The 12917-nt window shown below is 46.7% G+C and overlaps 1 protein-coding gene across 1 annotated transcript in view; it reads left to right on the top strand.

Moving 5' to 3' along the window:
- PMS2 (PMS1 homolog 2, mismatch repair system component) overlaps positions 1 to 12917 on the top strand; it is a 152910-nt gene that overhangs the window by 78458 nt on the left and 61535 nt on the right. Inside the window, exon 6 of the mRNA XM_086940740.1 lies at positions 12630 to 12800. Within this exon, the coding sequence (XP_086796866.1) occupies positions 12630 to 12800 (171 nt within the window). The remainder of the gene's footprint in view (positions 1 to 12629; positions 12801 to 12917) is intronic.

Here is a 12917-nt window from a genome sequence, read left to right as displayed (position 1 = left end):
TTAGACATCAATAAATCACCCGGTATTCCATCCGGACCAGGTGCCTTACCCGGTTTTATTTTAAGGATTGCCTCTTGTACCTCACGGGACGAAAACAGTACATCAGTAGAGCCATCATTCCCATGGACCATACAAACAGTACCTAGTGTAGGGGATACTGGCGCAGCTTCTAAGGAGTCCACGCCATATAATTTTGAAAAGTGGGAATACCATTGGGACTCAGTGATATGATTTGGTATGGGCTCTGCGCCTCGTCTATCCATGACGTTAATCAATTTCCAAAATGCAGTGGCATTTTTCCCATGAGCCGCTTCCTTTAGAGCCTGCCAATGTTCCTCTTCCCAATCTTTTTTGGCTTTCATAATGCTAATGCGGTACTCATTTCTAGCTAATCTAGCAGCTGGGGCATCCTTATTTTTAATAGCTAATGAGATTGCCTTCCTTTTCTCTCTACAGGAGGCAGTGTACCAAGGGTTCCCCTTTTCCTGCATGCATTTAGACAAATGGCAACCCTTTGTTTTTTTGGAGAAGAACATACTGATCTCCCCTATTAAGTCTTTGTACTTAGATGCCAGCACCGACCCCTGAAGCTGAAGTGCAATTTGATTCACTGGGGCCAAGGCAGATGAGGCAGCCAAAACTAGAACCCTAATATTCTCAAGTGTCCCCTCATTGCACCTAACCACATTCCATTTAATCCTGCGGTTACAGTTAGAGGGGACTAGTTCTTTGGTAATCAGCTCATTATGAACCTCCTCACCACTGTTGTCACCCCAGAACATACCCATGCAAAGGGGATTATGGTCGCTATCAATCCTCTGGCTGACCTCCATATCAACCAGGTTAGCCCATGACCCTACATCCAAAAGGATGTAGTCAATCCGTGACGGGGAACCTAATCGATTGAAGGTCATAGCGCCCATACGATCAGATGTGGTGCGGCCGTTTAAGGCACATAGATCATGTACAGACACCAGCGCATTCAACTGTATGGATCGAGCCGACCATTTCTGGATTGGGGCCAGAGATAAGGATGGAATTATCTGGTTTCCTGACTTATTATAGCAACCCAAAAATTCATCCTCATCAAGAGGCTCGAATGTACAATTAAAATCGCCTCCCACTAATACTGAAGATTTAGAAGAGAGGGCAGAAAGCGTGTTGTCTAGCAACTCCAGTGTTGGAGACAATTGGCCCCCTGGGAGCCCCCTGGCATAAATACAAAAAAGTTCAAGAGCCTTCCTGGCAGACTGCCTTTTAACAGTTATATGTAAAATATCATTACAGGGGACATGATTCACAGTGATTTTGCAATTCAAATCTATCCTGATCCAAATAAGTAATCCTCCCAATGGGCGCCCCCTCCCAAGCTGTGTTGCAGGGACAAAAAACGTAGAATAGCCCTGTTTATGTTGTGGCTCTACACACCAGGTTTCTTGGAACATGCAAATATGGAAATCATCTATAAAATTGTTCCATTCCGGATCAGGCAAATTTTTCTTTAGGCCGGCTATATTCCAGGACAAGATTTTAACGAGGGAAGGGGACATCATAGGTGTGTCCATGGCGGCCTGAGTATCAACCTCCCTTAACAAGGGCTCTGTAATGATGCTACACTGCTCCGGTACTTCTTCCATAATAGGAACAATGGGCTCACTAACTACAGTGGATAGAACCCCACCACCCCCGCCATCTTCAATGCACTGGGGTGATGGTCAGTCCACTTCTTCCAATCCACCAAATCGATTATAACAGGGAAATAAAGGGTAATTGAGCTGTGGGCCCCACCCTTCTCCATTGAAATGTGGATCCCCCTTCCACTGGTGCCCCCTCCTCCCATGGTTGCGTCTATAGTCCACCCTTGTCCATTTATCATATGTTTGAGCCTGGTGCCTAGGAATTGGAGGAAAGAAAAAGGATACTGGGAGGGTTTGAATCGTGGAATCAAGGGATCGGTTCATTCCTTCACATATGTGTCGGACCGTGCCCGGGTCTTTAAAGGTTACCATGATGCAATCCCCCACTATGGTTTTCCTGGTCTTCCCTAGCCATGGAACCCTCCTCACCATAATGATTTCATTATTAAAGTGAGGTGGCAGGGGCCGGTTCCAGTTTAACCATTTGATTACCTTTTTCTTAAGGGATTGGTAATCCTCATATTCTCCTGATCTTAGATGGGGGGCACCAGCTAGGACCACCATTAATCTATTGGTCTCGGGTGGGAGATCTGGCCTCCGTGGTCTAGGAGTTGGGCAAGCTGGCGTGAGTGGGAGGTCATTAGCCCGGTCTTGATTTGTTCCAGTGGGCTCTAGTTGTGAACTATGTGGGGCTAAAGCCACAGGGTCAATAGGTCTGTTGCTTGAATTATTGTGCCGTGCTTGAAGTTGGACAGACATAAGAGGTTGCAAAGGGGCAGCCGGTGGCATGCTTTTTGGGGGGGCTTTGCTAACGTTAGCTACAGTTTCTGTTTTAGAGGGTTCCCCACCCCAGGAATGGGTTTCCACTAACTTTGTCTGCTTACTTACTAGAGAATTCAGAGTGGTAAGAGAAGTCTCTAGTAAGGTAAGCCTAATCTCAACTTTTTTAAGACTGTCAGTGATGGGCTGCAGGAGGGAGCGGAGTAAGAATTCAGTGCTCCCCTTAACAAAGAATGGATGATTGAGATTCGATGTATCAGCCTCTGGCTCTTTGGTAGTCGCAATTATGCTAGGGTTTAAGAGCTTAGATGGTGGGGCTGTCTCCGTGCTCTTCTTCGATATGGTAGTGTTATTATTCCTCTTACCAAAATCCAAGTGCGATATTTTAGATTTCCCCCGCCCCCCCGCTGATTTCCGAGCCCGTTTACTAGGTGGGGGCCTGTGTATCTCTGCCATGACATTTAATTTAGGCTTGTTCTTGTTGGCCATTGTTACTAATTGGGGTTGAGTTACCAAGTCGACAGGGGTATGGGAGATCTCTAGGGGGGCTGGCTCTATGATTTGGTCAGATAATGTCCCTTGGGTCGGAGAAACTTCCCTTAGTAAAGCAGGAAAATCCTCTATTATTAAGGTGTCTTGGCAAGTGGATAGCGCACCCACCTCTTGGGTAGTGGGGTGGGGGATAATATCTAGCAGAGGCCTGGTTTTCATAGATTCAATAGAGCGTCTACGCTCCGCCCTGCGCTTTTCAAGTGAACCTTCCGAATCCGCTTCCCCTTTGTTAGATTTAAAATAGTTGTCTAGTGTCCCTGAACAGGAGGCACCATCCCTGGAGGGAGTTTCCCGTTGTGGGGGCGTAGGCATATCCTTGATTGTGTCGCTGGAGGAGATCAAGAGGGGGGGCCCGGCCCGGCCTCCTGCGGCCCCGGACGGCCTAAGACGGTCCCGCCCTTGTCCCGGGCTTCTCCCGGCGCTCCCGCGCGCTCCCGCGCAGCGGGGTTCAGGGAGCTTAATATAATGTTAGGCAAGTAGGTGGAGAGGTGGGAGGGGTCGGGGAGAGCGGCCCAGGTGTGGCTAATCAGGCTGGCGGGCGCTCCTGGGATATGCAAACCCAGTAGAGCGCGCGCGCTCGCTCGCAGCCCCGGCACTTAGACTTCCCTCGATGTTCCCCCGTGAAAACAACAGGCAGCACTCCTAACGCAGCGGGACCCGCGGAGCGGGTTCCGCAAGAAGTGGGCTTTAAAGCAGGCAATTCCAGGTAGGTCCAGCAAAGTCCAGCAAGGCGTCCCGCTCACAAGCTCTGCAAGCACAGTTAATGAAGGCTCGGTGGAGGGGTGGGAGGGGTCGGGGAGAGCGGCCCAGGTGTGGCTAATCAGGCTGGCGGGCGCTCCTGGGATATGCAAACCCAGTAGAGCGCGCGCGCTCGCTCGCAGCCCCGGCACTTAGACTTCCCTCGATGTTCCCCCGTGAAAACAACAGGCAGCACTCCTAACGCAGCGGGACCCGCGGAGCGGGTTCCGCAAGAAGTGGGCTTTAAAGCAGGCAATTCCAGGTAGGTCCAGCAAAGTCCAGCAAGGCGTCCCGCTCACAAGCTCTGCAAGCACAGTTAATGAAGGCTCGGTGGAGGGGTGGGAGGGGTCGGGGAGAGCGGCCCAGGTGTGGCTAATCAGGCTGGCGGGCGCTCCTGGGATATGCAAACCCAGTAGAGCGCGCGCGCTCGCTCGCAGCCCCGGCACTTAGACTTCCCTCGATGTTCCCCCGTGAAAACAACAGGCAGCACTCCTAACGCAGCGGGACCCGCGGAGCGGGTTCCGCAAGAAGTGGGCTTTAAAGCAGGCAATTCCAGGTAGGTCCAGCAAAGTCCAGCAAGGCGTCCCGCTCACAAGCTCTGCAAGCACAGTTAATGAAGGCTCGGTGGAGGGGTGGGAGGGGTCGGGGAGAGCGGCCCAGGTGTGGCTAATCAGGCTGGCGGGCGCTCCTGGGATATGCAAACCCAGTAGAGCGCGCGCGCTCGCTCGCAGCCCCGGCACTTAGACTTCCCTCGATGTTCCCCCGTGAAAACAACAGGCAGCACTCCTAACGCAGCGGGACCCGCGGAGCGGGTTCCGCAAGAAGTGGGCTTTAAAGCAGGCAATTCCAGGTAGGTCCAGCAAAGTCCAGCAAGGCGTCCCGCTCACAAGCTCTGCAAGCACAGTTAATGAAGGCTCGGTGGAGGGGTGGGAGGGGTCGGGGAGAGCGGCCCAGGTGTGGCTAATCAGGCTGGCGGGCGCTCCTGGGATATGCAAACCCAGTAGAGCGCGCGCGCTCGCTCGCAGCCCCGGCACTTAGACTTCCCTCGATGTTCCCCCGTGAAAACAACAGGCAGCACTCCTAACGCAGCGGGACCCGCGGAGCGGGTTCCGCAAGAAGTGGGCTTTAAAGCAGGCAATTCCAGGTAGGTCCAGCAAAGTCCAGCAAGGCGTCCCGCTCACAAGCTCTGCAAGCACAGTTAATGAAGGCTCGGTGGAGGGGTGGGAGGGGTCGGGGAGAGCGGCCCAGGTGTGGCTAATCAGGCTGGCGGGCGCTCCTGGGATATGCAAACCCAGTAGAGCGCGCGCGCTCGCTCGCAGCCCCGGCACTTAGACTTCCCTCGATGTTCCCCCGTGAAAACAACAGGCAGCACTCCTAACGCAGCGGGACCCGCGGAGCGGGTTCCGCAAGAAGTGGGCTTTAAAGCAGGCAATTCCAGGTAGGTCCAGCAAAGTCCAGCAAGGCGTCCCGCTCACAAGCTCTGCAAGCACAGTTAATGAAGGCTCGGTGGAGGGGTGGGAGGGGTCGGGGAGAGCGGCCCAGGTGTGGCTAATCAGGCTGGCGGGCGCTCCTGGGATATGCAAACCCAGTAGAGCGCGCGCGCTCGCTCGCAGCCCCGGCACTTAGACTTCCCTCGATGTTCCCCCGTGAAAACAACAGGCAGCACTCCTAACGCAGCGGGACCCGCGGAGCGGGTTCCGCAAGAAGTGGGCTTTAAAGCAGGCAATTCCAGGTAGGTCCAGCAAAGTCCAGCAAGGCGTCCCAGCATTTCACTTTTCCAGAAATACTGTCTCAAACTGGAACACAGTCCTTAGATCTTAATTGGGGACTCCTGTTTCTTCTAGATATGCAAGTGGTGATACTGGTAAGCTAATCCTCTTTCTTCACTGAACAGCAATAAAAGAATTATCATGCTGAAGTGATGTGCATCCAAATAACACAACCAGATGAGCAAACCTTGTGATGTGTTAGCATGCTTTTGGAAAGATGCACCTAGAGTCGTTTCAGATTCTGTAGTGATGTTTATGACTTTGATATACGTTTAGTACAGGATATAGCTTCTTTTAAAGCTTCTGAATATCTTAATGCATGATGAGCGGTCTGTATATATCTTCAAAAACAATTCTACAGTGCCTCATGTTTTAATAATCCACTGTATAGGCTGTTTCCGTGCACATTTCTTTCTCAGAAATTCAACAATACAAAGATCTAGGATTGAAAGAAAATGTAGGTAGTTGGGTCTTGTAACTTAATTGGAAAGCCGAAGATGTGATCGGCTAATTTAATGGGATAGTATATGCAGAACTCACAATGGACTTTTGCCACTCTTTGTTCTCTCTCACTCATGTTGAGGCTCACGTTTTCTCTTCCCAGTTTACAGGTAAATGAGTTCTTTAACAACTCACTGCATTTTTCATCTTTCATGTCTCCCCATTAGCTTTGACTTTCGTTATGTAGACAGCGCATGATGTGTCATACTGGGTGTGGATGGTATATATTTATTTTTATAGTTAAATATAGCTCAGACTAGGATGTTGAAGGACTGGAGCGCTGAATGTGACTGGCAAGTTTTTGTCCTCTACATAGCTAGAGAATTACGATAATAAAGGTTTGAAGTAAGGGTATACAAGGGAGCTGGGATGTTTACGTAAACTATACAGGTGACCTCACAGCGATGAAATATCAAGCAAGTGTTGGAGCTGGAGGAAAGTTTGATGAAGAGCTGAAAGGAGTTAAGGACATGGAGAGTTAATTTAAAGTGGAGAGTTTGGGTGAGTGGGTTATAACACATACCAGAACCTGAAAGCCGGAGTTACAATATCACCAAGAAAGCCATACACAGTTTTAAGTCTGTACTACCTTCAGGGTGGATCATTCGAGGTGTGGCATTATTTGAACAACATTAAGAGGAGATAGAAATCCCAGCAAAAAAGGGACCATCACAAGAGGAGCCTAGCAACTCAAGTAGCTGTATAAAAGAGGTTTTGATGGCTGATGAGCAAGGAGGGGGGAGAATAATCTTTTTCTGGATTAAGCTAGTGTTCGTAGTGGAAGGAACAGCAAATTGAGTGCACTACAAGATCTTTACGTGTCATTGTGAGCAAGCTAATAAGTTCTGTTCTCATTTGTACTTTACAACCAGATTATATTTCCACTAAACCATGGAAACATTGATGTGCTAGGAGGTAAGTCCTCACACTTGCTGGAGGAGGATGAGGTGTGGAAGTGAGGCAATCAGGTTAATGTTGTTAGTACCACCGTAAGATGGTAGAGGTAACCATACAATGTTATGGAGACCTAAAATCTACGATGGCGTATATGTAAACAGCTAGCGGGGAGTTGGAAGAAAGGGAAGATGTTTGGAGGAGATGTACCTGAGTGGCACTAGTGGTAATTGGGATGTAGGTATCCTGAGAAGGCAAAAAAGAGGATATATGTTTAGGAATCACGCTGCCGGTCTAGACCATAATTGGCGGTGCTGCCACCAGAATAGCTTACTCGAGACAGCCTTTAAACCCATTGTTTGTGATATTCTCTGTACTAGTTTCTGTTGCCCAGTGGGGTAGAGTGGGTTTGTTCTTGAATATAAGGAATTGCTTGAAGACCGGCTCATGAACTCTTTTAAGAAACTGATGCAGTAGGGGAAGCATTTCGCAATTTATAGGAGCTAAGTGGATTTTTACATCTTTAGTGCAGCACCTAAGAAAGAATGCCTCAGTTTTGCTACCTGTTGAATTTGAGTTGGTTATACTACCAGAGTGTTATGGATTGAATATCATGATACAAAAATATTGTGGACAAGATATCAAAACCTAAATATCATGAAAGTAATTATAGGTTTACTATAGGTTGCTGCATATATATGTACCCAGTGATGTACATGTCTTCAAGGTATGTGGACGTGGCATTAAGAATCGTACATTTATAAATACCTACATATACTTATCTTTGCAATGTTTTGATTCCTGATATTTAGGCCATGTTGTTTTTGTATCACAATATTTTTGTCCTCGGTATTGTGACACACAACCTGAGGGAGCTTCAGGTGCTGACTTTTATTAATTGAGATGTCTTGGCTACCTTCAGGGAATATTAACTTGTTGGCTAGATATTTTGTAGTGTAGAGTCAAGAGAGCAGGCTTTATGAGCCAAACATAATTTCAATAATGTGGAGGTTGCTGGTTTTCATACTGCTGCTAGTTCTACAGCTTTATTGGCCTTGTCCTGTTTCTGGGAGTTAAAGGGGTCTGTTGCACAGCAGTGTGGCTCTCAGTTGTATTTTCCAAGAAGAGCCTGTGATGAGGCAGGAGCAGGTCTGGTCAGAGGGATAATGGAATCATTTGGCGTTTTTAGCCGGTATGAGACCTGAGCCATCTTCAGGTTTTTAGGTCTCGCTGGTGTTAGCAGCGCATAGCGCTGCTCCAGCGAAAGAACTATTGTTGTGGGTTTGCCGGGAATGAGAACAGGGGATGTGCACGCGCTTTTCCTTGGCGATTTGACCTCATGGGCGCGCACGCCGAGCTCGGCGCCGTGCACATTCCCTGTCCAACATTCAGAGCAAGTCAGGCATTCGAAATAGCGCGCACACGCACACACACACACACACACACATACATACATACACCCACGCAGGCACAATGCATCAGGACGCACGCACCCACACGCACAGCTAACAGACACACAGTCACACATATACATACATACGCACACCCACACGCGCGCACACATACAGCTACACGTGCACACACACAGCTACACCCACACAGGCGCACCCCCCACTCACCCCCCACTCACCTGGGTCTTTTCTTGCTGCGCTGCTACGGGATGTCTCATACCGCTATGCCTTGCCTGCTCTCTCCCGGGAACCCCATCACTCCCGGAATCCCTGCTTTCTTCTGGCATGAGGTCACGTGTTCTTGGCATCACTCGTACTGATTGGTGGATACCCACCCAATGAGTCAGCACGTTATTACTCCGTCGGCTGGCGGGATCGCCTGTGTCCGGAAAGTGCAGATTCACCACAAACATGAGTTCCATCGGAACCGGGGTAAGAGGGCCGAAATTGTGTAGAGTGGTTGAGAAATCTGCAGGTCATGCTGGGGGAAGCATGTTTGTGAGTTAGTTAAGGGTCACCCTCCTACATAAACACACTAGCCCCATACTCTCGCCCCATAACACCACGAGGGAGGCAGCGTTCTGGTTCCAACCGGTGGCTTTCATCTGGTGTATCCCTTCCGCTTCCACCACCCCCTCGCGTCTCTTCTCTGCTCTCCCTCCCCTGCACCCTTCCTTCTTTCCGCTCCACTTTCACCCCCTATTCTCTCGTGCGCTCCCGGTCCCTCCTCGTTTACCCTGTCTTGTTTCCACAGCCTCTCCGTCTCCTTAATGCGTGCCTCACTTACAGATTGCCCCCAAAACACCACAAGCATCTATTTCTCAATCGCTCTGTCGAACTCCCTGCCATTTTATCTGTCCGCTTCCCACGCCCAAGAGCGTGTTTGGGAGGAGGTGCAGGGTGGAGAGGACTTGTGAGGAATCATTGAAGCAAACATCACAGACGAGTGTTGGTCTGAGAGATTGCCCCGTCCCTCCTCCCGTCCCTCCTCCCATCCCATCCCATGGAAAGCCGTCTCTTGGTTTTTTTTCTCTGCTCCCCCCTGCTCTGTGCTCCACCTGGACAGGTCACTGCACGCAGAGGTCCGGCCTGGTCCCTGAAATCCTGATTCGAGGGTCGGGGGGGAAGGGAGTGGTTAGCATGACCTCATTAGAAAGAGATGACTTGCACATGAATATCTGACTGCCATGCTGAGTCCATGCCTGGTAGAGGTCGGTGCCATGCTGAGCCCGGGTGGCTCCTGGCTGGCCCTGCTGTGCGGAGAGGGTCTCTGTAGCCCCTTCGGCAAGTAATTTAAGCATTTATTGAGGGCGGGCACAGCTGGAAATGTTGTAGCGAAAGTTTGTTTTAGTCTACCTTTGGAGTACATCTCTGGCTAACAAGGATATTAACAGTCGCAGATCCACAGATTGGTAGTGAAGTTATTTTTCTAATTCCGTGCTGCTTACACAGGTTTCCATTCATGTATTTGTAAATCTATGCATTGGATCATTAAGCGTGTGTACACATAACACAAAATTGCTATTGCACTTTAAAATGTTGAGATTTTCCCCATGTGTTGAAATTTCATTGCCTTCACCCACGCCATCTTTGGGGGAATTTTCACCATGAATACAGACTTACTTTTGCCATGGACAAGAGTAAATCTCAGATTGTAACTAGGGTGCAAATGTGTCTTCTAAACTTTAAGATCCACAAACTGACCTCCTTTGCAAGTCGCATGCACACACATTTATTATTATTTTCTTTAAGTTCCTCCGCTTCCTGCTCTGTTGATGACTTTTAGTCGTTACGCTTCGTTTTTCAAAAGTATTCAGGAAGCGTGTGTGTGCTTTAAAAAATAAACAAATAGGTTTCCGAAGCGCGCATACGCTTCCCGAATCGTTTAAAAAAAGCTTTGTTTCAACTCCTACATTATTGTACTGTGGTCTGCCTCCATAACTAAACATAACGACTGGCAAGCAATGAGTCTCTGTGTTTCATTGTCTGCCGCCAAGGAATCCCACATCCCTTTGTAGTCATCCCAGACTATTGTGGATAGGAGGTGCAACTTGATGAAAAATACTGCTCCCCACCATATTTAAAGCTACGATCTAGTTGCAGTATATATTTTAAATGTGCAAACACTATTTGGGGTGGGTCTCTGTGTAGATTCAGAAATATGTTGAGCCAGAGAAGCTGAAAAGTCAATATGGTGTTTTTTATTTTTTATTTTATAAAAATTCCACAAAAGACGACATAACTCGATTCGATTCAATAAGCTTTATTCAGTTAAAATGTAATAACCATAAAAGCAAAACTACAAACACATATGATAAAAAACTGTTACAGTTGATTCAGCATACTAAATAAAATCACAATTCATATAACATTAAAGTATCGTTCTTTTCCTTACATGAATTGATCTTAATATAAAAGTTGCAGTAAAAAAAACAGTCTCAGGCTCTCTGAGTGTAAACAGTAAACTCCTAGCAGCAGTAGTGGTTTTAATATTAATTTTTTTGTACAACATAACTTAAATCCAGAATACATTTTTTTGCTTTTTAGCATGGAGACACCTGAACATTATTTCTTATTTAGAAGGTCACAATGGCACACATTCCATTTAAACTACGTTTAGCGATCGCCTTTGAACAGTTTATAGTTAGCTCATGCTTGTGACTCTCAGATATGCTGGCTAACCCAAAATTCATTGCATTTTAGTCTTTGTAATTCTGTTTTTATCCCTAAAACCCGCTGCTAAAAAGACAGAGCTGGGAGAGGGTAATGCGTGGACAGTCCAGGGCGAGGGAGACACTTAACGTAAATGTGTCATCTTATTGTGTTAAGCAAAACTTTTCCCTAATTCTTACAGCTGTTAAATTCTCTAGTGATGCAGTTGCGCACAAAATGTTATAGTGCTGTGAACTTGTTTTTCTAAATGATCACTCTACTGCAAGCAAAAACAAGCATTTAAAATGCAATAGGTCTCTACTTTCATTAAGTTAAAGTATTTTGCTTTGCTATACAATACCATTAGCAAAGCTAATGGCTTTAACTTAATCAAAGGCGAGACCTATTGCATTTTCAATGCTTGTTAAATAATTCTCCTTGCATAATTTGGAGCCAGGGTGGGCTAGACTTTGAGAAGTGATTTGGCCTGTCGCTTGTGTGCAGTGATCATTTTTAAGTATTCATCATAGACCCCACTCATTAAAGCATAGCTAAATTTTCCATATGTCTCCACAAAATATGAATTTGGAGTATATATTTGTAATAAATTGAAGTAAAACATCTGAATTTTACCATAAACATTTTGACAAAAAAGAAAATTAGATATCTAAACCAATGGTGACGACTTGATACATTCTTTCTAAGCAGTTGGGAGCAGGGGATAATCATAGAAGTAATGAGCAGAGTTTTAACATCTGCAGTTTTGGAAACCAGAAATTCATGGAGCCTGACGATGACCTTGGCATGTTCCAACATAATGACATTAGCAGGAAGACCTCTCTCGTCCAGGTGCCACGGCAGCAAAACACAGACTGTTGCACTGGCATGGGTTTGAGCTCCGGTTCTATTGAAAACTTGAAAGATAAAATTCCACACTCTTGATATGAGAGACCATTCATCAGGAATGATGAAGGGTCACCAAGAACAAATATATTCTGCTTGCCAAAGGCATCTAACACCTTTTCTCACATTTACTCTATGCTTTTGATAAAATATCTGTATTCAATCTCGTGTATAGTATTTTTAGAATAATCAACAACTCAGTGGAGGTGTGTAACATATATGCTAAAATATACTTCTGACTTTGATAGTCATGCATAATACGTTGGCTTATTAAAAAGTTCACTTTACCCTTATTGTTAATGTTATCATGGTTCTTTGTTCTTAAGAGACACCCCTCATTGTTACATTAGAGCTAGTTTGATAGGGGAGAATCCTAAATATGGTACCATGTAGATAATGATACATGTTTTAAAGGCAGGCAGGGAGAGTATACTTCCAAAGTGAGGGTGATGGTCAAGGATTCATGTTGGAATCTAGAATTTAAGTGTGAAAATGTATTCTGTGTTGAAGTGGTGGGCAGCAAAGAATTAAAAAAATATATATATATATATAATTTCTTACAAACGGAGGTCAGAATTTTGACAAAGCAATAAGAAAGCAGAAGCGGTCTTGCAGTGCTACAATAGGTAGGGAGGTGGTTAGACCGGAAGGACCCAGTGACCCTTTTCTGCCTTTTACTCTACCCTAGTTTGATAAACAGGCTGTGTGTCTAGTGATGTCAAACTGAGTGTTCTCCCTTCTTTTCTAAACAGGAGTATGGCAGAATGGTACAAATTCTGCAAGCCTACTGCATTATTTCCGACGGTGTTCGGATAAACTGTACAAACCAAGTTGGACAAGGCAAGAGAAACCCTGTGGTGTGTTCCAGTGGAAATTCTAGTGGTATGAAGGAAAACATTGGAGCTGTATTCGGACAAAAACAGGTAACCATTTCAGCACTGAGAGATGGGACACCATAATTTAAATGTTTTAATTTTCAAATAAATTACCAGGGGCCCGATGTAGGAGCCCTGATACCGGTCGGAAACGGCCGAATTCGG

Source organism: Lissotriton vulgaris, chromosome 10 (assembly GCF_964263255.1).
Source record: "Lissotriton vulgaris chromosome 10, aLisVul1.2, whole genome shotgun sequence".
Taxonomy (NCBI): Eukaryota; Metazoa; Chordata; class Amphibia; order Caudata; family Salamandridae; genus Lissotriton; species Lissotriton vulgaris.
This window is presented reverse-complemented; position numbering and strand designations above follow the sequence as displayed.